This window comes from Delphinus delphis, chromosome 2 (assembly GCF_949987515.2).
Source record: "Delphinus delphis chromosome 2, mDelDel1.2, whole genome shotgun sequence".
In the NCBI taxonomy this organism is placed as follows: domain Eukaryota; kingdom Metazoa; phylum Chordata; class Mammalia; order Artiodactyla; family Delphinidae; genus Delphinus; species Delphinus delphis.
Genome location: NC_082684.1, coordinates 177,219,399 through 177,246,865, shown reverse-complemented (window position 1 = coordinate 177,246,865; position 27,467 = coordinate 177,219,399). Strand labels below are relative to the sequence as shown.

At 40.8% G+C, this 27,467-nt stretch overlaps 1 protein-coding gene across 5 annotated transcripts in view; it reads left to right on the top strand.

Moving 5' to 3' along the window:
• WAC (WW domain containing adaptor with coiled-coil) overlaps positions 1-27,467 on the top strand; it is an 86,167-nt gene that overhangs the window by 35,033 nt on the left and 23,667 nt on the right. For 4 of the 5 annotated variants that reach the window (XM_060006375.1, XM_060006373.1, XM_060006372.1 and 1 more), the window contains exons 4-7: positions 13,398-13,504; positions 19,517-19,632; positions 20,282-20,394; positions 24,372-24,680. In XM_060006375.1, the coding sequence (XP_059862358.1) occupies positions 13,398-13,504; positions 19,517-19,632; positions 20,282-20,394; positions 24,372-24,680 (645 nt within the window). The remainder of the gene's footprint in view (positions 1-13,397; positions 13,505-19,516; positions 19,633-20,281; positions 20,395-24,371; positions 24,681-27,467) is intronic. The other variant, XM_060006376.1, reaches the window with a different exon arrangement.

Sequence of the window (27,467 nt, the reverse complement as noted above, 5' to 3'; positions counted from 1 at the left end):
ATCTTAAGGGCATAGGCAGTTTGAAGGCTGTAGACTTCTATTGTTACTTTGTTAATACAGCCCTCATGAAGAGCTAACAGAAAGGAGGATAAAAATCTTACTCTAAAGAGGTTGTTAACGTTGCTAAGTATGGCATTTCAGATTTAGTTGTGACTTTTTTGCAGCCCTGCACACTGTAAACCGGTACCTTATTTGACAAGTGGAGGTAACTGTAGAAGTTCGATGACCTCTTCAGTTTTGAGTAAAGTAGAGGCAAAATCTTGACTGAAGCCCAGGTTGCCTGATTGCGGCCTGATTGAGTGCCCTTCACTAAATGAGTGGTTCTCACCTTGGTTAGACCCAACCTCCCCATCCTGTAAAAAAGCAAAATATTTTAAAGGTTATTTTTAAAAATTAAGATATAATTCACATACCATGCAATTAATCCCTGCCACCCCTCCCCCCCCCCAGAAAAAACCTCCTGTACCTGTTAGCGGACATTCTCCATTTTCTTCCCCTCCCTGCCCACGCCCAGACCACTCATCTACTTTCTGTCTTGATAGATTGTCCTGCTATGGACATTTCATAGAAATGGATACTACGCGGTCTTCTGTGATTGGCTTTTTTCACCTAGCATGGTGTTTCTGAGGTTTGTTCACGTTGTATCATGTACTTAATTCCCTCCCCCCTCCCCCAGGTTAAAGTTTATTCACTAGCGATAATTCTCAGAGCCTTTAAAGCACATTTAAGTTTTCCGTAAGACAGTACCATACACAGCTTTTTCCAGGTTCGCGTGACCATGCAAGGTTGTTTATTGAAAACATCTCATAGGATTAGAATTTGAGAAATGATGACGGACTTCTGTATAAGCTAGACAAGTAAAAGTCGCATGTAAGATATGGTAGACTTTTTTTTTGGTAACCTTTTTATTGGTGTGTAATTCACGTCCCGTACAGTTGGCCCATTTACAGTGAACTGTACGGGAGTTCAGTTGTGCAGCCACCACCACAGCCAGTTTTAGAATGTTTTTGTCATCCAAACAGAAACCCTGTGGCTCTTACTGTTCCTCGTCTCCCACGTGCCCGCGGCCCTAGGCAACCATTCATCTCCCTTCTGTCTCTGTAGTTGGCCTATTTTTTTTTTTTTTTTTTTGGCGGTACGCGGGCCTCTCACTGTTGTGGCCTCTCCCGTTGCGGAGCACAGGCTCTGGACGCTCAGGCGTCTTGTTGTAGTCTTGTTACTGGCTTATTTCACTTAGCATACTATTTTCAAGGTTCATCATGTTATAACATGTAGCAGTACTTGTTCCTTTTTGTTGAATAATACTCCATAGTATAGATATACCATGTTTTATTCATTTGTTAATCATTTGTGGGACATTTGGTTTGTTTCCGTGTCTTGGCTGTTCTGAATAGTGTGCAATGAACATTTGTGGACACATGCTTTCATTTCTGTTAGACATGTACCTAGAGGTAGAATTGCTGGGTTATATGATAACTCTATGTATAACCTTTTCAGGAACTGCCAGACTGTTTTCCAAAGCAGCTGAGTGCTTAGATTCACAGCAGCAGTGTGTAGGAGGGTTCCAGTTTCTCTACATCCTCATCAACAGTTGTTAAGCCTGTCTGTTTTTTTTTTTCTTTTTTTTAATTTTTTTTTTTGTGGGATGCAGGCCTCTCACTGCTGCGGCCTCTCCCGTTGCGGAGCACAGGCTCTGGACGCTCAGGCTCAGCGGCCACGGCTCACGGGCCCAGCCGCCCCGCGGCACGTGGGATTCTACCGGACCAGGGCATGAACCCGCGTCCCCTGCATCGGCAGGCGGACTCTCAACCACTGCGTCACCAGGGAAGCCCAAGTCTGTCTTTTTGATGGTAGCTATCCTGATGGATGTGAAGTTGTATCTCATTGCAGGTTTAATTTGCATTTCCCCAACGGCTAATGTTGTTGAGCATTTTTTCATGTGCCTTTTGGCCATTTGTGCGTCTTTGGGGAAATTTGGGATGTTTCACTCTTTTTTTTTTGGCTGCACCATGTGGCATGTGGAACTCCCCTGACCAGGGATCGAACCTGCGCCACCTGCATGTGGAAGCGCGAGGTCTTACCTGCTGGACCACCAAGAAAGCCTGTTTCACTCTTCTGAAGTCTGGTTTTCCTTTTTTATTGAGTTGTGAGAGTTCCTACTGGTAGAACCAGATAAAAGCCCTTTGCATAAGATTTGCAAGTGTGTTCTCCCATTCTGTGGATTGTCTTCTTATTGACACAGAGTTTGAAGCACAGAGTTGTTAATTTTGACAAAGTCTAATTTTTCTTTTCGTTGTTTTTTTGGCAGTATTTTACACCTGTATTTTAAGAGTTTTACAGTTTTTGCTCTTACATTAATTTCTGTGATTCATTTTGAATATTTGTGTATGATGTGAGGAAGGGAGCCAACTCAGTGTTCTTTGTTGCATGTGCACCTTCTCAAGTATTTTGTAAATGTCCCGTTTCTAGCCTGTAGACAAGCATGAATAATACATGCTACCTGCACATGTAAGAATAGGAAAGACACGGGCAGCTTCAAAGGAAATCATGTTAAATGTAATTTTCACAAAGTAGTTTGTATCACCTTGCTGAAAATATTTAGCATGTTCATTTGGGATAAACATACAGGATAGCAGTACTATTTTTTTAAATAAATTTATTTATTTTATTTATCTTTGGCTGCGTTGGGTCTTCGTTGCTGCGCGCGGGCTTCCTCTAGCTGCGGTGAGCGGGGGCTACTCCTCGTCGCAGTGCGTGGGCTTCTCATTGAGGCGGCTTCTCTTGTCGCGGAGCACGGGCTCTAGGCAGGTGGGCTCAGTAGTTGTGGCGCACGGGCTTAGTTGCTCCACGGCATGTGGGATCTTCCTGGACCACGGCTCGAACCCGTGTCCCCTGCGTTGGCAGGTGGATTCTTAACCACTGCGCCACCAGGGAAGCCCAGCAGTACTATTTTTAAAATAGTCTTTATTAATGAAAGTCATTGAGAGCTGTTATCTTTCATTTATCTCTACTAGTTTAATTATTTTTGGTCCTAACGCTCTTAACAAGGGTGTCTTCTTGATACCATTTCTTTGTAATAAATACAAGTGCAGGTGTATTGTATGGCATTATTGGTGATGAAATTTTTCTTAGTGGTGAACATTTTGGTAAAAGTTCAAAACAAAACTAAGTATAATACAATTTGTGCAACAGTTACATTCCTGCAAAATTCAGCAGGTTGTATTAAGCAGAATCAGGCTCTGGGCTCAGCTGATTAGAAACTGATTTTTCAGATATGCAACAGTTCTTTGAGAAATGTCCTGTGCACAGTAGTCATCCCTGGCCGCCTCTCACTAAGTGTCAGTGGGCATCTTCGTCTAGAGCAGTGCTGTCCAGCAAGCCACGCATGCAATTTTAAATTTTCTAGTAGCCAATGTCTGGAATTAATTTTACTAATACACTATTTAACCCAATATATTACGTAATATAAAAGTATTAATGTGCTATTTTACACTTTTTTTGTATGAAGTCTCTGAATCCATTGTGTATTTACACATAATGGCAAATCTCAGTTTAGAGGAGCTGCACGTCATGTGCTCACTAGCTGTGTGTCGGCCAGTGGCTGTCATTTGGATGGCGCAGGTCTGTAGGGAGTAACTCACCTACAGGGGACTGTCAGGTTGCCAGCCCATTGTTGACACGTCATCTTATCTGTTTCCCCTCTCCCCAGGAGAAAGTCTGGTTAGCTACAACTTTTGCTTTTCACCACCAGTTAGCTCATATGCGGTTGGTGAATGGCATCAGTGTAAACTGAAATTGTGTGTTGGTTCATACATGAAATTTTTTTTTTCTAGGCAGTGCAAATCAAAATAGTAGGAATTAAGGTTATAACCTTCAAATAGAAAGAAAAAGCCCTCAACTAGCTGCACAGGCAGGACCCCTAAAGAACATTTCAAGTCTGCTCCCCTCGTCTTGCGTGGCTCCCTCTCTGTGGCAAGTTGCACTTTTCTTCTCTATTTGGATTGTAGCCTCAATGCTCAGAATTTCATTTCCACGTTCTCAACCCCAGCAATTTAATATCCCCTGAAGCAGTCTGCAGCCATGCTGAGCTGCTTGCCTGTCCTGTTCAGGTTTTTGTTAGTGCTCTGGCTGTGGTAAAGTTGCATAGTTTCGAGTGATTTGCTTCTACCCTATTTTTCCCATAAAACTTTTAGTGTGCAATTTTGCAGAGTTTAAGGTTTTTCAGGAAAACATTTATTATGTTATGGCAGAAATACCCATTACAGATACATGACATCCTTTGTGAGATCCCTTTATTTTTAAATATTTGTGGTCTGTGGTTTGGAGTGATGAGAGGAGGACACTTGGAATAAAGTGCAGTCTGCACACGGACCACCAAAACCATTTGACAGGGGGAGTGCCTATTCATAATTCAGGTCTTGAGCCCCACCTCACATAGTGTGAACCACAGTCTCTGTGAAATTCAACTTTGAATTCGACATTTTTTAATAGACTGAAGTTCGAGGTCCACTACTGAACCTTAGTCATGCCTGCTACCTGCTTGTGTTAGTTTGAATAGCAGTTCGGGGTGGTGGATGTACTTGAAATCTTTCATTATCATTATAGGTGTACCTTACGTGTTCTTTCCAGTTTCTTGGAGAAGGCATTAAGACTTAATTTCTAAGTCTGAGGATGTAGTAGGGAATTCCAGTGGTTGTCTTGTTCTGAATAAGGACACAAATGCCATAGTATTTTGCCCCTGAGTAGAGTGGAAACTAGTTTCACCTTTAAAAAAGCTGCTTGCATTTCCCAGCTTTGTTTGTTTATATAGAATTGTATATACTTCCCACTTGCCACCTAATATCCAAGTTCCCTTTTTCTAAATGCGAGGGCAATCTAATTGCTTAACACCCATTTCTTGCTGAGTTAGGTGAGTTTTGCTACATTTTTTGGGTCCATTTCCCATAGTACTCTCTTAGGGCTCCATCTTTCTCAGACTGTAGGTTATATCCTTCTCACCCTTAAGATCTACCTTCTGAAGTTTAGAGAGTGACAAGTAGGAGGGATTATTCTGCCTTTTAAATAGTGAAAATTCTGTCAGGGAAGAAGTCAGCATCTTACATTGTTATGTTAACTATCTGTCTTAGATGAATATTGTCCAGTCCAGGAGTCAGCAAACTTTTTAAATTTTTATTTATTTATTTATTTTTTGTTAGTTTCTGCTTTATAACAAAGTGAATCAGTTATACATATACATATGTTCCCATATCTCTTCCCTCTTGCGTCTCCCTCCCTCCCACCCTCCCTATCCCACCCCTCTAGGTGGTCACAGAGCACCGAGCTGATCTCCCTGTGCTATGCGGCTGCTTCCCACTAGCTATCTACCTTACGTTTGGTAGTGTATATATGTCCATGCCACTCTCTCACTTTGTCCCAGCTTACCCTTCCCCCTCCCCATATCCTCAAGTCCATTCTCTAGTAGGTCTGTGTCTTTATTTCTGTCTTACCCGTAGGTTCTTCATGACATTTTTTTCCCTTAAATTCCATATATATGTGTTAGCATACGGTATTTGTCTTTCTCTTTCTGACCTACTTCACTCTGTATGACAGACGCTAGGTCTATCCACCTCATTACAAATAGCTCAATTTCGTTTCTTTTTATGGCTGAGTAATATTCCAGTGTATATATGTGCCACATCTTCTTTATCCATTCATCCGATGATGGGCATTTAGGTTGTTTCCATCTCTGGGCTATTGTAAATAGGGCTGCAATGAACATTTTGGTACATGACTCTGTTTGAATTATGGTTTTCTCAGGGTATATGCCCAGTAGTGGGATTGCTGGGTCATATGGTAGTTCTATTTGTAGTTTTTTAAGGAACCTCCCTACTGTTCTCCATAGTGGCCGTACCAATTCACATTCCCACCAGCAGTGCAAGAGGGTTCCCTTTTCTCCACACCCTCTCCAGCATTTATCGTTTCTAGATTTTTTGATGATGGCTATTCTGACTGGTGTGAGATGATATCTCATTATAGTTTTGATTTTCATTTCTCTGATGATTAGTGAAGTGAGCGTTCTTTCACGTGAGCAAACTCTCTTAAAGGGCTGGATAGTAAAAATTCTAATCTTCCAGTCCACATAGTCATTGCCACAGTGAAAAGAGCAAAAGTAGCCGTGGACAGTACTTAAGTGGCTGTGGCTGCACCACACACCCAGCAGGTTGGATCCTTGTGTTCTCGTGTGATACTAGCATCCAGTCATGTTGCCACATCTCCTTTTCATGTCTGCCTTGGGTTGGAGCTCGGGACAGGAGAACTTTGCCCACTCCTGTAGGTCGATCAAGTTGCAAGGATAAACATAAACTGCCCCCCCCCCCCGCCTTTTGCCCCCTCCCAAAAGCAAGACCCCAAGTAATTCTCAGTAGTATCCCTTTCTTAGAAGTCTTGAATACTTGCTTTATCAGTCTTAACTTTAATTTTTTAAGATTGGTTTAAATGTGTATTGCTTAAAACCAATTTTATCCCACTTAGCCACAATTTCTACTTTTCTCAAGGAGATAATTTCTGTTTCTTTAAAGTAGCAAGCCTTTTTCTTGGTAATGTAAAGAAAGCATAATTTTTTTTAGGGCACCAGACATAGAAACAGTTTTTGCTTCCATTACTTTGTTGGGCCAAACAGCATCTATGAGATGATCTCTCACCAGCATACATGTATGTAAATCTCTGGATTTAGCATGGAAAATCTGAGTTCGGGTTTTATGCATGGCTCTGCTTTTCTTTGGATATGTTACCATCCTCAAATCACTTATTCTTTCTCTCAGCTTTAGACTCTACATTCTACTACTACTACTACTACTACTTAAAAAAAAAACCCTTCTCTTCTTATCCTGAAACATACAAATCCATCCATCATGGTATAGGATATAACAGTTTATGTGAGTTTTTAAGATAAAATAGGAGTTTTCAAAGAAACACTGTTCTGTAGCACTTTAAGGTACGGCTGTAGAAAATCATAACCGTAATCATTGCTCTGACCTTGTTTTCCTGCTTGCATGTTACTTCATGTTGGGAAGAACTACATGGAGAAATTAAAAGCCTCAGTGCTTTTAATGCCTCCCTCCCCCCCCCCCCCAGTGCTTTGGAAGATAATATAAACTGTAGCTTTTTAAATGGAGAGTTACCTTTGTTCAGCTTATCCTGGTCCTGATCCTCAGAGGCAGAGCTGCCCTGCCATCAGTTCTAAGTGCATGCTTCTGGCGCTGATCCACAGCTCTGTTGCCGGCTCTATCATGCTTCCTGTAACACCTTTCACTTAGTTTGGTTCCTTAGGAATGTGAGTTTATCCCTAGTCTTGCAGTAAAATATCTGTATCTCACTCTTGCCCCTCACTTCTGTTTTCTTTTCCTTTTGTTTTGGCCACACCTCGTGGCTTCTGGGATCTCAGTTCCCCGACCAGGGATAGAACCCGCGCCTTCCGCAGTGAAGGCACCGAGTCCTAACGACTGGACCGCCAGGGAAGGAAGTCCTCCTCACTTCTTTCTTAAGTTAACAGTTGTTAGTTCTGCGAAGTGTTCTAGATAAATCTGTTTCGTAGAATGTGGAGTCTAGTCCCCATTCAGAAAGCTCCTGTTTCTGCAAATGACTTTCCTCTTAACAGCTGATGCCGTTTTTCTCTTGATTATAAAGTCTTATGCTGGTGTGCCCTGATGCTTATGGTTTCTAATTGTTACGTCACGCCCTCTGAAAGCACTGAGAGTAGACCTGAAAACTGTCCCATAATGTCTATCGGGCTGGTGGAAGACACGTCACTTCTTCAGAGATTAAGAGCTTAATTAATTGGGTGCTTGTCAATTTTTTGAATTTCCATGGATATGAAGACTAACACTAAAGTGAATTCCTGTATCTTAACCTCATGAGAGATCAATAGATTTCATTTCTAATCAATCTTAGGCTTATAGAGTACTCTCCCTATCATGTCTTCTACGAAACCTTTTGTGTGGCACTTTAATCTCATAGACTTACATCTTGCTCAGGAACGTATGCGAATAAATGTCAGGGCATCTAACTCGGGCTTCTCAGTGAACTACTCTGGGGATCATGTCAGTCAGTAATATCGGCCTTTTCTTCAACATTGCCAACATATTTATGGAAATTTCCGTGGAAATCTCAACTCGTAGTGTATATAAGTATGGTGTTGTAGTAGTCCATGTTACTGTTTCTTTATTTGCATGCAGCTGTAAAGCTTGATTTAAAAAAAAGAAATTCATGAGTTACATCTGAAAAGTGCACACTTTGCCCTAGAGCAGAGATTTTCTTTAAAGTCTAATTTGGAGTGTTGATTTTTCTTTGTAACTGAATGTGATGGGGTTCTTAAGCCACCCCCCAGGTTTGGTGATCCTCTTAAGAGGAGTCATAGGACCTTGATTAACATGGCTATGACTTACGAACCATGAAAGAATACAAAATGTAGTCGGCAAAGGGAAAAGGCATCTGGGGCAAAGCCTGGAAGACACCAGGTGCAAAAAAGCTTCTAAGAATCTTGCCCCAGTGGAGTCACACAAGCAGACGCTTCATTCCTCCAGCAACGAATTGTGACAACACTGGTGAAATGTTGTCCACCAGGAAAGCTTATTAGAGATTTAGTACCCAAGGTTTCTATTGGATTTGGGTTCTTAGGTAGGCATCTCTGCCTAGTTTTCACCAGAAGTCTGGATTCCCAGTAGGAAAGCAGGTGTTCAGCATAAACCATATCGTCTGCACAACAGCTTAGCCACGGTCAGCCACTCTTGGCAGTTACTGTTGTGGCAGCTCTTCCTCCTGAAGAGTCACTGTGCCAGCCAGGGACCAACTCTGCAAGCAGGCTTTTCTGAGGACTGCAGTCTCAGTTTCCGTGCTAACCTTCCTGTATGCGTGAGCTTATTCTTGACTGATTTCTTCTTTCAGTCGTGTTCATTCTTACAGTGTTTATTGAAGAATTCATTGACTACTGTATTAAAAAAAAGTTTAGGGTGTTTTACATAAATACATACCATCCAGCAAGACAAATTTAAAAGTAAGTAGATGATGAAGAAACTGTCAGGCATCTCAAGCAGCGGTCTTGCTGGGAAATGTTCTCTCTTGTATCAGCTACATTTTGCTGGGCACTTAACCCCCTTTTGTCTTTAGTCATATCACTCGCTTTTTTGGATCTGAATCTGCTTCTAGTTTCCCCAGTAACTTGGGTCCTTTCCAAGATTAAATCTTGGTCATTGCCTTTTCTCTTGCCGTGCCGTTACTTCATTCTGAGCTCATAGTGCTTGTTTATTATATTCTATGTGCGTCCCCTAACTTTCATCTTTTTAAAAAAAATTTAATTTATTTATTTTTGGCTGTGTTGGATCTTTGTCACTGCGCGCAGGCTTTCTCTAGTTGGCGGAGAGCAGGGGCTACTCTTTGTTGCCGTGCGTGGGCTTCTCATTGCGGAGCACGGGCTCTAGGTGCATAGGCTTCGGTAGCTGCGGCATGCGGGCTCAGTAGTTGTGGCACATGGGCTTAGTTGCTCCGCAGCATGTGGGATCCTCCCGGAGCAGGGATCGAACCCGTGTCCCCTGCATTGGCAGGCGGATTCTTAACCACGGCGCCACCAGGGAAGTCCCCATCTTTTTAATGGAAGAGACTTCTTGATCCACTTCTAAATTCCTTTTCCTCCTCATTTCTTTTTTTTAAGTTACAGTTGTTAGTTTTGCTAAGTGTTCTAGATAAATCTGTTTCATAGAATGTGAAATCTAGTCCCTATTCAAAAAGCCCCTGGCAGAAGACCTAAATAGACATTTCTCCAAAGAAGATATACAGATTGCCCACAAACACATGAAAGAATGCTCAGCATCACTAATCATTAGAGAAATGCAAATCAAAACTACAGTGAGGTATCATCTCACACCTGTCAGAATGGCCATCATCAAAAAGTCTACAAACAGTAATTGCTGGAGAGGGTGTCGAGAAAAGGGAACCCTCGCACTGTTGGTGGGAATGTAAACTAACTGATACAGCCATTGTGGAGAACAGTATGGAGGTTCCTTAAGAAACTAAAAATAGAACTACCATGTGACCCAACAATCCCACTCCTGGGCATATACCCTGAGAAAACCATAATTCAAAAAGAGTCATGTACCACAATGTTCATTGCAGCTCTATTTACAATAGCCAGGACATGGAAGCAACCTAAGTGTCCATCGACAGATGAATGGATAAGGAAGATGTGGCACATATATACAGTGGAATATTACTCAGCCATGAAAAGAAATGAAATTGAGTTGTTTGTAGTGAGGTGGGTGGACCTAGAGTCTGTCATACAGAGTGAAGTAAGAAAGAGAAAAACAAATACTGTATGCTAACACATATATATGGAATCTTAAAAAAAAAAAAAAAAAACATGGTTCTGAAGGACCTAGGGGCAGGACAGGAATAAAGATGCAGACGTAGAGAATGGACTTGAGGACACAGGGAGCGGGAAGGGTAAGCTGGGACGAAGTGAGAGAGTGGCATGGACATACATACACTACCAAATGTAAAATAGATAGCTAGTGGGAAGCAACCACATAGCACAGTGAGATCAGCTCGGTGCTTTGTGACCACCTAGAGGGGTGGGATAGGGAGGGTGGGAGGGAGACGCAAGAGGGCAGAGATATGGGAACATATGTATATGTATAACTGATTCACTTTGTTATAAAGCAGAAACTAACACACCATTGTAGAGCAGTTATACTCCCATAAAGATGTTAAAACAAAAAAAAAACCCTGTTTCTGAAAATTGGAATCCATGATCTCAAACCCTGCTGCTGCTTTATCAACTAAGTTTACTGAGTATTCTAAATCCTTTGTTGTCATTTCAAACAGTCTTCACAGCATCTTCACGAGGAGTAGATTCCATCTCAAGAAACCACTTTTTTCACTTATCCATGAGAAGCAGTTCCTCATCCATTCAGGTTTTATCATGAGATTGCAGTAATTCAGTCACATCTTCAGCTCCACTTCTAGTTCTCTTGCTGTTTCCACCACGTTTGCAGTTCCTTCCTCCACTGAAGTCTTGAACCCCTCAAAGTCATCCGTGAGGGTTGGAATCAGCTTCTTCCAAACTCCTGTGAATGTTGATATTTTGACCTCTTACCATGAATCATGAATGTTCTTAACGGCATCTACAATGGTGAATCCTTTCCAGAGGGTTTTCAATTCACCTTACCTAGATCAGTCAGAAGACTCACTGTCTGTGGCAACTATAGCCTTATGAAATGTATTTCTCAAAAAAGAACAGGAAGTTGAAGTGAGCCTTGATCCATGGGCTGCAGAATAGATGTTGTGTTAACAGGCATGGAAACAACACGAATCTTGTCCATCTCCATCAGAGTTCTTGGGTGACCAGGTGCCTTGTCAGTGAGCTGTAATATTTTGAAAGGAAGCTTTTTTTCTTAGCAGTAGGTCTCAGCAGTGGGCTGAACATATTCAGTAAACCATGTTATAAACTGATGGGCTGTCATCCAGGCTTTGCTGTTCCTTTTACAGAGCACAGGCAGAGTAGATAGATTTAACACAGAGTTCTTAAGGGCCCTGGGATTTTCGGATGGTAGATGAGCATTGGCTTCAACTTCAAGTCACCAGCTGCCTTAGCCCCTGAGAGAGACAGCCTGTGCTTTGAAGCTTTGAAGCCAGGCATCGACTTCTCTCTATGAAACAGAAGGCTCTTTCAGTCTACATTGGAAATCTGTTGAGTGTAGGTACCTTCATGAGTGATCTTAGCTAGATCTCCTGGGTGACTTGCTGCAGCTTCTGCATCAGCACTTGTGGCTTCACCTTGCACTTTGATGTTATGGAGACCGTTTCTTTCCTTCAGCCTCATGAGCCAACCTCTGCTAGCTTCAGACTTTTCTCTGCAGCTTCCTCACCTCTCTCAGCCTTCGTAGAACTGAAGAAGTTGGGGCCTTGCTTTGGACCGGGCTTTGGCCTAGGGGAATGTTGTGGCTGGTTTGATCTTCTGTCCAGCTCAGTAAAACTTTCTCCACATGAGCAGTTAAGGCTGTTGCTCTTTCTTCCTTGTGTTCACTGGAGCAGCACTTCTAATTCTCCTTCTAGAACTTTTCTCTCGCATTCACAGCTTGGCTAACTGTTTGGTGCAAGAGGCCCAGCTTGCTTCCCGTCTTGGCTTTCGACCAGCCTTCCTCACTGAGCTTCACCATGTCTGGCTTTTCACTCGGAGTGAGAGACGTGTGACTCTTTGTGTCACTGAGCACTGAGAGGCCATTGCAGGGTTATTAACTGGCCTCATTTCAGCATTGCTGTGTCTCAGGGAAGAGCGTGGCCCGAGGCGGGGCAGTGGAGGTGGTTGGTGGTGCTTCAGAACAGTTACAGTAGCAACTCAAAGGTCACTCACCACGGATCGCTATAACAAATAGAAACACGAACAAGCTTGAAATACCGCGAGAATTACCAAACTGCGACACAGAGACGCGGGGTGAGCCAGTGCTGTTGGAAAAATGGCGCTGATAGATGTAAGATTGCCGCAGACCTTCGATTTGTAAGAAACCCAGTAACTGAAGCGCAATAAAGCAAAGCCCAGTGAAACAGAGGCAGGCCTGTAGTTGTTCCTGTTGATTGAAATGGTTAATTCTTACTCATTTCTTCTCGTAACAGCTCTGGTCTGACGGCTAATTAATTTCCAGGACCACTGGGCCATCTAAATTGCTCTTCCCACTTCCAGTTTTTGTTCCTTGTCTTGTAGCCTCCATACCACTTGCTAGCTCATTTTTGGGTGTGGGGAGTTGAATTATGTTACCTTGATGCTGAAAAATAAAGACATGGAATGCAATTGAAGTACTAACAGTTAGATTTTTGTAGTGGACCTTTTTGTATCATTAATCAAGTGTGGGTATTTATATCTTGGTTTTTCTTAAGACAATAGAAACCATCATCCCTGATGGTCTCTGAGATGTGTAGATTATTCATAAAACTCATGAATTACTTTTAAGCAGTTTTTAGGAAGAGTTGGTCCTGTAGTGAGGAGATATGATGCAATCTTCATCATCTTGAAAGCAGGCACCTTTCCTGAAACTTAACTTTTTGAAAACTTCATACTGTTTTAGTTGAAATTTGGCAAAACTTAAAAGAGCAAGTGTGGAAACTGTTTAAGAAGTTGAAAAATAATTGCAAAAACGTACTGGATAATTGTGACTTCTAGTTCTCTGTCAGTTGAACTTTTTTGCCTTTTCTCTATGTACGTTGTGTCTTTATTAGAACTTTTATTTTATAAAAAGCTACAAGTTGCTAGAAATGATAAAAATGAGGTTTTGCAATGATGAGTTAGTGATATACAGTGATCTGTAGTATGATAGAAACCAGTGCAAACATCAAATATGACTTATAATTCACTTTGCTTTTTATTTTTTAAGGGACCAGTTACTCTCCCCAAGAAAATTCACACAACCACAGTGCTCTTCATAGTTCAAATTCACATTCTTCTAATCCAAGCAGTAATCCAAGCAAAACTTCAGATGCAGTAAGTATATAAACATGCCCAATTTTGTGTTTTTGGAATTCATTGCAAAAAAAATATTTTTAAATCAAAGTTGATCTTTTCTTAATGCACTTGAACTAATGAGCTGGCCTTATTATTCGAACTGAGCGTGGTCCAAATATGCCATCTTGGTACTGTTTCACCAAGAAATAATATTGTTTGCCTTCCTCTGTGGAGCAGAATTTACCATTGTGATATTTGAGATGCACAGAACTCTAGATTGTGAAACTTGTGGCTTAACTTGAGCTGCTTCTTTTCATAATCTATAAACTTCTGTTAAAAAAAAATTCTATAAATTTATTGAGTGTCTACTTGTATTACATACTCTACAAGACACTAGTGACATAGAGGTCCCTCTCCTGAAAGGCATGAAACCCAGTGAGGAATTGTAGGTATTTCTAAAAATGAAGTAATTGTTAATGAAGTTAACTATTACTCAGGTTGAACTTTTTAGAGTCAAGGTTCAAACAAAAGTTTTAATACATTCATTCAAAAATAAGGTTTCAATTTCCCAGGCATATGCTAGGTTGTTGATGTATAGAACTGAGAAAATGTAGCCCATCTTAAAGGAACTTTTGGACCTATGGTGGAGACTGAAAAGTAAACCATTAAAATGATGCATGTTAATGTTGCTGGGGAGCCCTCAAGAGGGGGGCTGCAGCCTGGAAGAGGAAGGTGTGCTGGCCAACAGACTGACTGTAACCCATGCAGTGGAAGAGGTTGGAATTTGTGTAGCATGAAAAGGAACAGCACCTACAAAGACGTAGAAATATGAAATAACACCACGTTTGCAGAACACGGATTTCGATGGTGTGGAAGAATGGCAGGGGCTCAGGTTACAGAGAGAAATGGGGCCGGATTACAAAGCATTCTCTGCCTTTCCAGGGAATATGAACTATATGTAAAGGCAGTGGAGAGCTACTAAAGGGTAAAATCAGTGAAGTACCATGTTTGCAATTTTAAAAACATGATCGGAAAATACATTATAGGAAGGAAGAGCAACTAGAAGGCTGTAGAAGTGTAGGCTGAATCCGGCAGACAGTGCCTCTGTTACTCAGGTGATCATCATACCTTAATGGTACTGAAAACCCTTGGGGTTTATTATTATTTGTCTCTTGTTGAATCAGTGTAGATAGTACATTTCCATAGAAAATTGAGACATCAGCGATTTTCGTAAAAATTTTAGAGTAGTTTTTAGGGTCCAATTAGGAAAACAGGACTCATACCGGTTATTTTAGCATAGAGAATTTCAAATACAGGAAAGGAAAAGGAACGTATAGTGATTACCCCTGACGGCTGGGAGCAAAAGGAAGAGGTTGGGGTTATCAGAACCCAGTTGTTCAGAGGAAGAGCCTTGCACAGTTGGTGATGGTACCTCTGCGAGGTACGACGAAGCTGGTTCTGATTCTGGGTTGAGAGCTGGAAAATGGAACCCGCTGCACTGCAAGGCTTCTTCCTCCTGCCTTTCATCCCTCCTCTAATGCCTGGTATTGGCAGAATCTAAGAGGAAGCCAGCTGGCTAAACAGAATGTAATTGGCGTTATCCCAGCCTTAGCATCACAGAATAGAGAAAGGGTGGTATCGAGACTGAGACGACAGCTTGATGAACCTTCACAGGTGTTGTCATCACACTGCTTGTGCTGAATCACTTTCACTAAGACATATACTCAGCATTTTGCAATGCGTGTCTCTATTTTTGTGAAAAATGGCCCCATTAAATTAACAGGTTAGCACTAACCTAAAGTTTCCTTTATTACTGACAGTTTAGATTTGGTATTTGCTATTAGGACAGAGGCGGGCCATGTGGACATCGTTTTGGTGGAAAAAATTCCTTATTCAGGGAAAACAGTTTCTGATTATTTTGATTTTCAAGAAATGGATTGACATAATGAAATCAGAAAGAATAAATAATGGGCATCAGATAAGTTTGAAAGATCCAAATTCTAAAGGGTGTCAGGGGACTGCGCTGTGTGAATGGAAACTGAAGACAGATTAAATGTCATGTGTTTTCAGAGTCAGGGTTCCCCTTTCTGTAGATTTCAACTCTGGGTATATAATTAACCTCAAGTAGTGGTCTTTTTCACCATAATGTACCCAGGGGGAATGACATTTTTGCAAACTATAATTTAATGTTACCTGAGAGCCTGGGTTTTGAACATCTCTGAAGGTTACTTGTAAACTGACTTTGTCCTAAAATCACTTCCAGTGGAAGGTTTTTGAGTAGTAAAGTAAAACATAAGGTCGCCTTTCATTAATACTTTCATAATGAAAGAAGAGATGAACAGAAGAATATCAGGTAACCCAGGTCAACACATTATTTTAACCCAGGTTAAAATACGGAATAGCTTTTTTTAAAAGTGGGTTTTTATTTTGTGCTTTCTGAGCTTTAAATATGTCTTTGAAAATCAGTAGCAGTATCATTTGGAGTTACGCACGCAGATACGTGTTTGTATGGGGGATTTATATTTATCAAGTTAACTGTTGGAAGTCGAGTTGCAGTTACCTTGTTTTTAGTATGAAGATATTCACAGGTAGGCCTCGTTGAATTTAAATATGTAGCCTGTTGAACGCCTCCTGCTTCCTAATGTAAATCATGGTAGGATCTACAGACATCATGTAGGCTGCCTTAGATTATGTTATGCATATTCCTGATTTTTTTAAAGAGATCTCTTTATTCAGAAAATCTGTTTATTTAGGAAGAGAAATTTATTTCCCTTTAAAGACATTATAATTGGAATCTTCCCTTAAGAGTCGTTTACCAATTTTGATTTGCTGGAAGTGCTTTAAATTCAGTCCTAGGTTACTTTGCATTTATACTCCAGCTCCCCTTGTTATGAATTAAATATCTTCTGTTATCAATTAAATATCTTCTGGAGGTTTTAAGTTGGAGGTTCTTCTTCACATGTATTCTCTGTAACCAGTCTTGACTGAAGATATTCTACTTAACCATAGAACTCTTAGGACTCCATGAAATTCTTTGTTACAGTGAGTGCCATCTTTGATGTTATTTAATGAACTGTTCTTTATTAACAGTGCATAATTAAATTCCGAGATTAACACTTTATTTTCCATAGTTTAACTTTGAGGAGAAGTGGTGGAACTCTGTATTTTGGAGAGAGTAAATAGGGAGATGCTTTTTTATTTAAGAAGAGAAAAGCAGCGTTGATATAAGTTCTAAAAGTCATTTTGAACTGAAGAGTAGACGGGTGCTACAGGAACTATTGAGTGCCATTCTTAGAGAGCAGCCATTCATGCTTCATAGTCTCGGCCTCTATATTCATGAAAATTGAGAGCTTCTGTTTATGTGGACTCCGTCGTGAGTAACCATATTAAAAATTAAAATTGATAAATTTGAAAGATAATTTAAAAATTGTAAAGCTATTACATGTCAACACATTTAATATATTTTTTTGAAAAATAACTTTCTATTTTTTTGAAAAATAGACATTGAGCATCTCTTTAAATGCCTGAGTAGGGAGAAGAAACATAGAATTTCATAGTTGTTCTACCTTCAGTCTTTTGTGATATCAGATCTCCCATAAAGCCTCTGAGAAAACTCCCCTGTGTTCTTGTGATAGAATGAGGAGGAAAAAGACAAAATTATCTGAGTATTATTTATGAAACTATTTATGAAAATAGTTGTGATTTTGTGAATGATCTCGGGGTTCCTCAAGGGTTCCTGGGCAGCACTTGGCAACTACAGCAAGCCTAATTTAGAAAACTTGAAATGTTTGCAAAACTTTTGTTTAATTCTTAATTTTAGATACCTTTTTTTAATCAAGGAACTTGAGAATCTAATATATAACGTGATGACTATAGTTGGTGATGCTGTATTGTGTCATGGAAATTTGCTAAGAGAGTAGAGCGTCAGTGTTCTAACCAGAAGAAGCGCCTGTGAGTGAGGTGACGAGACAGACGTGGTAGTTAACTAGACGAGCAAACCCTTCCCAGTGAACGTGGGCGTCCAGTCGTTACTGTGTGCGCTTTAAATGTCTTACAATTTTATTTGTCAGTTATACCTTAGTAAGGCTGAAAAAAATACAACGAGGGGGGTGGGGAATTTAATACCTCCTGTTGCATATCAGCATTTAAAAACATTAAAAACCCTGTTACTTAAAGGTTTTTTCCTTAACCTTTTTTTGAGGATAGAAGTAGGGTGGAGAAGATGAGCTTAAGTTACTAGTATGTGATTGCAGTGCTGTACCTGGAGCACGTTCTGTTAAGTAAGACATTAACTCGTACCAGCCTAGGGTTTGGTGAACCCATGCTCTTCAAGGTTCTGGTCTGTGAACTTTGAACCGTCCTGGAGGCTGTGCCAGAGTGCAGATTGACTGCCGTCAAACGCACTGCCTAGTTGAGCGGTGGCAGCGTCTGTCCCGGAAGCGGGCCTTTGGCTCGGGAAGCAGTGTGTCAGCGTGCGCTGTGCCGCGGGCTCCTCTTCTCTCCAGACAGGCCACAGCCGGCACAGGCACCGCTGTGAGGGGCGTGGGCTTAGACCCTCTGCTCCACTCTGGTGGCCTCTGTTCCCCTGCCTCAAATCTCCTTCTGCCTCTCCAGACCAAACTAGTAACCCCACGTGGCCACTTGCCCAGCAAACCAAATCTTGCAGATACCTCCGTAGAGGGGCTCAGCTGGCATATACTAATGTAGGTGTAGGGAGTGGTAGGTGGTGGAAAAGAGCCTTTTGAATTCCGCCTTCTGTGGTTGGGTTTCCTGCAGCCTGGCAAAGCCTCCTGGGAGCTAGGGGGCTTGAGAGTTCACTCTCCACTGGTCTTTAGAGGTTTGGAAGCACAGGGCTGATTTCCAGCAGCTTCATGATTTTGGACACCAGCCTGAGAGCATAATCTGCATCGTTTCTTCAACTGTCCTCAGAATTCTTACGACATTTCCAAAATTGGTATTGACTTAGTGGAAATAATAGATGTCCAGAAACCTGAGTTTTGATCCTTTCTTCTGCCACTGATTACTTTTGTGACCTGTGGACAACTTGTAAGTTCTTTCAGCTTGTTCCTGTGTGGTAGATTAAAGAAAGCTGGGTAGGCAGTACGTAAGAGTCCCTTTCCTTAAGCTTTAAAATTGTGTTCCTCTGCACTGTGGTGAGCCCAGAAGAAGGATGGGCTGCCAGAGTATAACCTTATTTCATTTTAGCCTCAAAGCTCCTTCGAAAACTGTTAAATTCATGTACAAGTGTACTTGGGGTTCTACCAGATTTCCTGGAGCTGCTGCAGGCACTTAAACATTACTTTTGTTGAGATTCATTCCATGAGAACTGGGCCTTTCAGATATTTCTAACGTCATTATAATTTTACAGTGCCTGTGAAATTACTAGCAAGAGACTGTATCTGAGAACTTTCGGAAGACAGACCAGTTTTAGTTATGGGAAAATGAGCAACGCCGCCGACCCTGTATACTGTGTGAGACAAGGTTTAGTTAATACTTGACCCATCGCATGGGTTTTGAAGTTGAAGCAAATCCGTAGCTTTTAGTTAGCTCTGTGCTCACATTGAAGTGTGTGTGTGTGGCTTCTTTCCCACTGAGTAACAGTGAATACAGGCAGGCTGTGATTACTTTGTGCCTTAGAGTGTTTAGAACTGATGTACTCTCATGCCATCAGATCAGTCAGTTGAGAGTGGCTTCTCCATGTGACTAGATTTCGGCAATTAAAACTGTGGTAATGGGGGGCTTTGTAATGCTTTTCTGAAGTCACTATGATGTTAGTTTCGTGTCATTCTTCCTGTGCCTAATGAACCTGCTGATCTGTTTAATTTGATATTTTATAGAGTTTTCCATTGTTCCCCTTGAAGGTTTTCATAGACTAGGGTCTCCTAAGATATATATGCAGATAATTACATCTTAGACGTCTTAGAGCAGGGGACTTTTATCTCAAGTCTTTTTCCATATGTATGCCTTGAAAACCATTGACATTCTTGATATTTCATACCAAGTGATTAAATTGTATTAACGTGTTCTAATTTTCTAAAATGTGTTTTTAAGCCTTATGATTCTGCCGATGACTGGTCTGAGCATATTAGCTCCTCTGGGAAAAAATACTACTACAATTGTCGAACAGAAGTTTCACAGTGGGAGAAACCAAAGGAGTGGCTTGAAAGGTATTTGCTCATTTAAGTGAACAGTATCTCTCATTGTTGATCCTACCGGCTAACGTCTTAGGGTGCTAATCGTTCTGAACAGTATTTCTCACTGCTGATCCTGCCGGCGAACGTCTTAGGTGCTAATCGTTCTGAGCTTAGGTTTCTTAGTGTGATGCTCGTCACTCCTTAACTGCAGTGGTTGGCCTATCGTCTGTGTTTTCCATAATTTCTCTTTACCTTAAAAAGCAAAACCAAAAAAACTAGGACAGACGAGCAGCTGTCCACAAGGGCCTTGTGAACAGTCAGTGTATTTATGTAATTTAAAAATTTATATTAATCTGTTATCTATCATACATCTTCCCTGTAATTTGTATTAGAAAACTTTATCATTCTTGTAGGACAATAATATGTTTCCTTCATATATGGAGAGTTATCATTACAGAGTTTTGGTTGTAGGGTTAATGGCATGTGAATAATTGGTATAATATTGGCATCAGTGAGAAACATAATGTTGTTTGCTGTATCCCATGTCCCACACCAGTTGAATGATATTACTGCCTTGTTCTTTTATGTTCCACGTACAGTTTCGTTGAGCATTTGACCAGAAGCGTTAAGTGTAGATTCATTGTATGTCTTGTAATTTTGTGGATGTGTCTTTTATTTTTAGAGAACAGAGACAAAAGGAAGCAAACAAGATGGCAGTTAATAGCTTCCCAAAAGATAGGGATTACAGAAGAGAGGTGATGCAAGCAACAGCCACTAGTGGTTTTGCCGGTGGAAGTAAGTATTAAGTCTTTCTTGGAACCAATAGAATGTTTGATTCATTCCTGTAGTTTGTTTACTTTACAGATTTATGTGCATAGCCGTTTATATAGGTAAACTAAAAGAAACAGACACATAAAAGGTTTTCTGTGTTGGGTCTGTCCTCGTAACGGGCATCATTTTGTTCTTGAAACGGTGCACGTGGAGGTGTCCATCACTACCCGTGATGGCTCTAATGCCGTTGAGTTGGTGAAGAAGTAAGCTTTCATGCTGTGGATTGACAGGAGACCCCACCCCCGTTTACACTGGTCACTGAGAGACCCGCTGGGTTTCAGTCCAGTAACTGAACGGTAGCTGCACACAGAGAGTGACGTGAAGTGACTGTCTTCGTCTGTGTTATCAGCGAGACGCTTGTTCATCCTTGTATATGGAAATGGGTTTCACCACGATTGTAGATCTGTGTGCCGTCTCCATACTATGGGCACCTTCAGGTTCTTTTGAGGTCAGATTTTGTCCGAGTTGGACAGTATGGGTAACATACATTTATTTTTAAGTTCAAGTAAAATTTGAATTTGAAGATTTCACTAAATATATTCTATTCCCAGTGGCTGGTCTTGCCCAGAATAAAATTTAAATGCCACATAGAATTCTTAGGCTCTTCATCGAATTTTGAAGTTCTGAGAATTTTTAGATGTGTTTTGGGAATTCTTAGACTTAAGCGTTTGCATTCTCCTTCTGTAACTCAAGACAAAAAGTAGGGTTATATTTGGTCCCAGTGGGGGATATTGAATTTTTGATGGGAGAAATTACTTAAGATGAAACAAATAATACAGTTCTGTAGGGCTGATGTTTAAAGTATGTTCCCTGGAACATTTAACTTTTTATATTAGTGAAATTGTACTTAATTCTTAGACAATAACAATGGTTTAAAGCACTGAAGTTAGGGAATTTAAGAATATTGTATATTGAGACAGAAGACCTGGGTTGTAATCCCATTTCACTTAATATCTTAAGTAACTGTGACTTTCCGGCAAATAACTAAAAATGAGAGGTTTTCCTTTTTTCCAGGCTAAAAAAAATATAGTGCCCAGCTTGTGGTCCTCCTGAACAAATTGTGGGTGTCCAGGAAGACTCGCTAGATGAGTGTAAAAATAACGTTTTTTAGTTACTGGGCCAGGCCTCTCCACGTAGTGGCTGATGGTTCCCAGAGAAGAAAAGATCACAGCCTAGTATGTTTGTTCTTTCCAAAATTACCTAGTCACTCGTCCTCTCTTGGGGTAATTAGAGGTCTGATAGAAAAGTTGGTGGAAGTGAAAATAGTACTTTTGGCTGCTTAATAAAAATCTTTAAGGAAATAAAATCAGAATTGTGGTTTCAAATTATCTGTGTGCATCTTTTTCTTTCAAAAGGGAAATCAGTTTTTTCTTCTTTAAGATTTCAGAAGTTAGGCATGTTTGTTATTAAAAGTAGAGAGAGGGAAAGTATTTTAATCTCACGACTCAGGAACGCTTGGAGACATACACTTTTTTCTAGCTGCATGTGAAAGTATATAAAAACTACATATGCATGTATTTTACACCAAAAATAGGATTGTATGTTACTGTTCTTAACCTGTTTCTTCTGTTCAATAATGTTTCAAGGATATGGAACTTCCCTGGCGATCCAGTGGTTAAGACTCTTGTGCTTCTACTGCACGGAGCGCGGGTTCGATCCCTGGTTGAGGAACTAAGATCCCGCGTGCCGCGCGGCGCGGCCAAAAAAAAATTAAGAAAAAAATGTTTTCCAAGGATTTGTTTCCTTTTGCCATTTTATAGTTCAACGTATGTTAACTGCATGGTGTTCCGGTTTTGGACGTGCCCCCATTCATAAATAATCCTCTCTCCGTGGATACCCGCGTGGTTTTCAGCTTCTTCCTGCAGTAAACAATGCTGTTGTTCGTATTTCTGCCCACTTCCCTGATTACTTCCTTAGCTAAATTCCTAGAAGTGCAGATGAGGAGTCGGTGGGTCTTTGTGCTGAAATGGACTCCTTTATCACACTTCTTGAGTTTTAAGTAATGTTTGAGAAAGGGCTGCAGCTGTATTGCTGCTACTTTTTTTTTAATTGGTCAACTGACTGTACTTGGCGTGATGGTAATAATGGTTCCTAGGCACTGAAGTGCTTAACTTTGTCTATCCAAAAAATGCTGGCAGAGTGTCCCATATGTCTGGTACGTTGGTGTTCATGTAGGGTAGGGCCTAAAGCTCTGTTGTCCCCAACAGCCAGCTAAAGAGGTGTGCGTGTGGTGGAGGGGACAGGGAGGGTTGGGAACGTTTCCTACGTAAAGAGGTAAAGGTAGGAAAAAAGATTCTTCAAGAGTGTTTTTGTGTTTCGGGAGTTTTGGCAATGTAGCAAATAATACCCACAGTTTGACAGTGAAGTTGTAGGGGTAGAATTTTAAATTTGGTATTACTGCTGCTGTAATTGTACTGGTGTAGTTGTATTGTTGATTATTTTTATTACCTTTAATCGGTGCCTCACAGACCGATTGCTCTGTGGTTAGAGAAACTTTAACTTGGGTTCTTCAGCAGTGGCACGGATGGCGCTTGGGGTCAGGGATTGCGTATGGATTCTGTCCTGTGTTGTAGAGCGTTACACCTGGCCTCTCCGTGCCAGCCCCAGTAGCACACCTCTCCTCGCCCAGTGGTGGCACCCAGAAGTGTCTGCAGATGTTTGCTGAGTGTTCCTGTCGTGGGGCTGTGCGGATGGATGGAGTCTCTGCTGAACGGCGTCACGTCTCGAGCCATGAGCAGCAGAAAGCTGTTGGCGCCATAGCGCCCACGTGTGCTGTAATGCTCTGCAGTGTCTCTGCTGCAGGTGTGCGTTGACAACTTGAAAACTGCTTTGCGGTTTAAGCCTACTTCCTTCTTTGTGCTGTCATGCTCTCTAGACTTGGAGGAACCATGAACTGGAAAAAACGACACAGTATTCAACAGGGAGGGCATCCTTTGGTAGTATCATTACATATCATGTGCTTGAGTCTTAAGGTGTTTTTCTCCTTGGAAGTTGCTTTAATCCTTCAGTTACTGATGAGACTTGTAATTTAGGCTGGAGGTTTTTTTTGACAAATACAAATTTTGTTGCCGTGATTGTTGAAATTTTCCTTCTTTTGTACTCTTTTTTGCGGAAGCAGAAGTACTTTTGAGTTTAAAATATTTTTGTGGCTTTAAATTGGAAGAGGATCTGTTCTTAACATGACGGATAATACCAAGTATATTTTTCTGACTTTGCTGCAGATGTAGGGCTCCTGTTGTCAGATAGCATTATCTATAACTTGATTTTATAACTAACTCTGGTATTTGTTAGCATCATTAAAAATATGAATGGATTTACTTACCGAATGCAGAGTTCTTTATAAAATTCAGCCGTCCCAAAATGAGGTCGTCTAAGCCCTAGTACCAGCTGCTTTAGAGCCCACTAATCAGCCACGTCAGTATTCAGAAAAATCAGGCTAACAACAAAGTAGTATTCCTCTGTAGTTGAACCCCTGTGGATAATTCAGTCAGTTATTAGAACCAAGGTCCGTATTTTAAAAGAATGGACCGTTTACCTTTTCTATTTTAAAAATATTTTTTTTTATTTGAGTAAAAAATGTTATACCTCTCCATACATTTTGATCTTTTAAAACATCAATGTTTTGATGTTTTAAACAAAACAGCTCATGTTTTGTTTGAGCTTATGGTGTGGCTCTAAAGAGTCCCCAAACTAGCAGCCGCTTGAAATCTCAGCGTAGATGAAGCACTTACAGTTGAGCTAAAATTCCTCTTCCAGCATTTGAATATCTATATGCTAGTGGTAAAACTGCAGACGCTAACTGGGCTCGCAGTTTTATAGAAAGATGTTAAATACAGGTATGTTGCTAAATTAGCTGATGTTAAAGACAGGATTCTAACGTAATCTTTTTTCTTCCCCTTCCGTCATTTCCAACATCTCTTTTTCCGAACTCTGAACTAAAGTGGAAGACAAGCATTCCAGTGATGCCAGTAGTTTGCTCCCACAGAATATTTTGTCTCAGACAAGCAGACACAATGACAGAGACTACAGACTGCCAAGAGCAGAGACTCACAGTAGTTCTACGCCAGTACAGCACCCCATCAAACCAGTGGTTCATCCAACTGCTGCCCCAAGCACTGTTCCTTCTAGTCCATTTACGCTACAGTCCGATCACCAGCCAAAGAAACCATTTGATGCTAATGGAGCATCCACTTTATCAAAACTGCCTACACCCACATCTTCTGTCCCTGCACAGAAAGCAGAGAGAAAAGGTATGCCGTTACTACTAGATGCTGCACGTTGAACTGGAGTTTCTGGAGTTTCTGATTATATTACATTATTTCCGTTAGCTAAATAAGACGCTTAATTATGAATTCTTCTAAAAAGTCTTCTAGAATGTTACTGCATAGATTTAGATCTAGAGTTAGCCATATTTAGCTTTTTTCTTTTTCTTTTTAATTATGAAGCCTCAGAACTGTTTTTTGCCTCTGACACTTTGAAGTCAAGTGCTTAATTTATAACAGTTAGTAATGGATAAAATAACTTTTCACAGCTAAAATGACTGTCCCATCATACTTGTATAAAGTAATTTTTGGTTTTTGTGATAATTGTCTTCATGATATAGTTTAGAAATTGTCTCAATTTTCTATTAAAATTTAATATGAATAGAGACATTTAAAAACTTGTCATTTCCACATACATGCAACTATTGGTTTCAGTTTGTGAATTAGAAAACTGAGTTGTGGGCCATAAGATAAGGAGTCTTAATGTCTGAATTATGAGTTAAGTCTGAAGAGTAGAAGTGGAACTTTACAACCCAAATTGTGTTTATCTGACTCGGTGCTAGTAACCATAGAAGGTTCAGAAAAACTGTGGCAACCACCACTTGGGGGGTGATGCATAATGGAAGAAGCAGGGTGATGGGATAAGCCTATTTCGTAGACCAGCCACAGTCCCAGACTTAACCCAGGTTTAAGGAACTAAGGAAATTTGAAAAGCATTAAGTAAATAAATCACCTTGGGTAGACCCCGTAGCAGATGAATTAGCAGATTAGCATCAGTAAACGTTGAGGAATTTTTATGTCCTTTGGGTTTAGAAGATGCTGTGTGGACCTAATGAGTCTTTAAGCTTTTACTCTATTGTCAGACTCATTATTTCACACTGATTTGATGTGTTGACAAAGGATTTAAGTAATTGGGTTTCTTTTGCTTCTAGTTTGCTCTCCTTTTATGTATGTAGCTTGAATTTCCCCTGTAGCAGTTGTTACACATTACGAAACATACTTTCATCATAGAGTGCATCATACATAAACAGGTTATTCCAAATGTTGTCAGATTCCCCAAAGATGGCTTGTACCAAAATTCATATGTACAAATCATATTTGCCCTGATGCAGAATTAAATTTACAAGAGAGAATTCCTGAGAGAGAAAGTCTGAATTAACGCATTAATTGTTAGTGTGGTAATACTTTCTAAAGGGTGTTTGGGTTTTTCAGTTTTGCCGCTTTTAGTTTGGTTACAGAAAAAGTTTATTTAAAAAACATTTCTCAGTTTGAAAAAACGACCTTTGGCCTTCAGAAAGGTCTTTGGTCTTTCTCCCACTTTACCTGTTGCTAGCTGTCACCTCCTCTTTGGAGAGTTTTTCTTCCCTGACTTCTGGGACGCTGCGCTCCTCAGCTTCCTGCCCTCTCCTCTTCTTGCTCCTGAAATAGCATCAGAGCCCAGTCTTCACTGTGGTTTGTTCTTTTTTTTTTTTTTTTTTTTTTTTTTTTTTTGCGGTACGCAGACCTCTCACTGCTGTGGCCTCTCCCGTTGCGGAGCACAGGCTCTGGACGCGCAGGCTCAGCAGCCATGGCTCATGGGCCCAGCCGCTCCGCGGCATGTGGGATCTTCCCGGACCTGGGCACAAACCCGCGTCCCCTGCATCGGCAGGCGGACTCCCAACCACTGCGCCACCAGGGAAGCCCTTGTTCTTTTTTCCTGCCCAACATGTCCTCTTTTGCTGGGTAGCAATTCTCGTGACTACCTTGTCTACATAAGTGACTCCCAAATCTTTATTTCTAACTCACACACGTCTGCTTCCTTCTCCAAGCAGTTGGTATTTGTTAACATCTCCCCAGAATATAGTGTGTCCTAAATTCCTCCCTTTTCCCACAGTTTCTAGGTTCTCAGTGACAACACTATCCTCCCAACCATTCCATGTTCTTCAACATTCTTGCCCATTCATCCATCAGCAAATCTTGGATTCTTCCTCCTGTGTCTTACTGGTGTGTATTGTTTCTCTCTCTTGTTATTGCCACTGCCATTATTGAGCCTCAGGTCATTGCTCTTGAAGTAACCTTCTGATAACTGCTGTGCTTCCTTCTACCCACTCTATCCACTTACAGTGACATCATTATAAAATTTAGATTGGATTGTGTTATTTCCTTGCTTAAAATTTTCTAATGGTTTTATCCAAAGGAGAAGTCCATACTTCTCAGTAAGATGATAGCAAGTCCTTGACAGTCTGGTTGCAGCCTGTCTTACTAGCTTGATCTCCAGTATTTCACTCTTAAACATTCCCTGTATAATTCATCTGCTGCAAACGTGTACAGTTTTTTAGATCGTGTTATGCTCTTTCATGTTTTGATCCTTTGCTGAAAAGGACGTATTCTTCCCTCCATTTCCGTTCTGTTGGACTCAGTTCCTTCTCTAAGGGCCAGCGGTGGTGTCCTTGGGTTCTCAGTGTCAGTTAACCTCTCAAACACTTTGTTTTTCTGTTACTGCACTCACCACTTTACGATTTTAGTTCCTTCAATTAGACTCTCCTGTGTAGGGTCAGACGTTATGATTTATTGCATTTTGTACTTTTTTCACCCCCTGACCTCTCCCTCGAAGCTTCAAGCACCATTCCTGACAGACTTAACGTAATTAAAGATTAACTGTGTACCAGGTTTGGTGCTAAATGTTTTGTACATATTTTAGGTTATTCCTTAAAACAACATTGTGAGGGCAAGAATTGTCTTCTTAGATATGAAGAGCCTGCACATTGCTGAAGTTGAAACATACGGTGTAAGAGG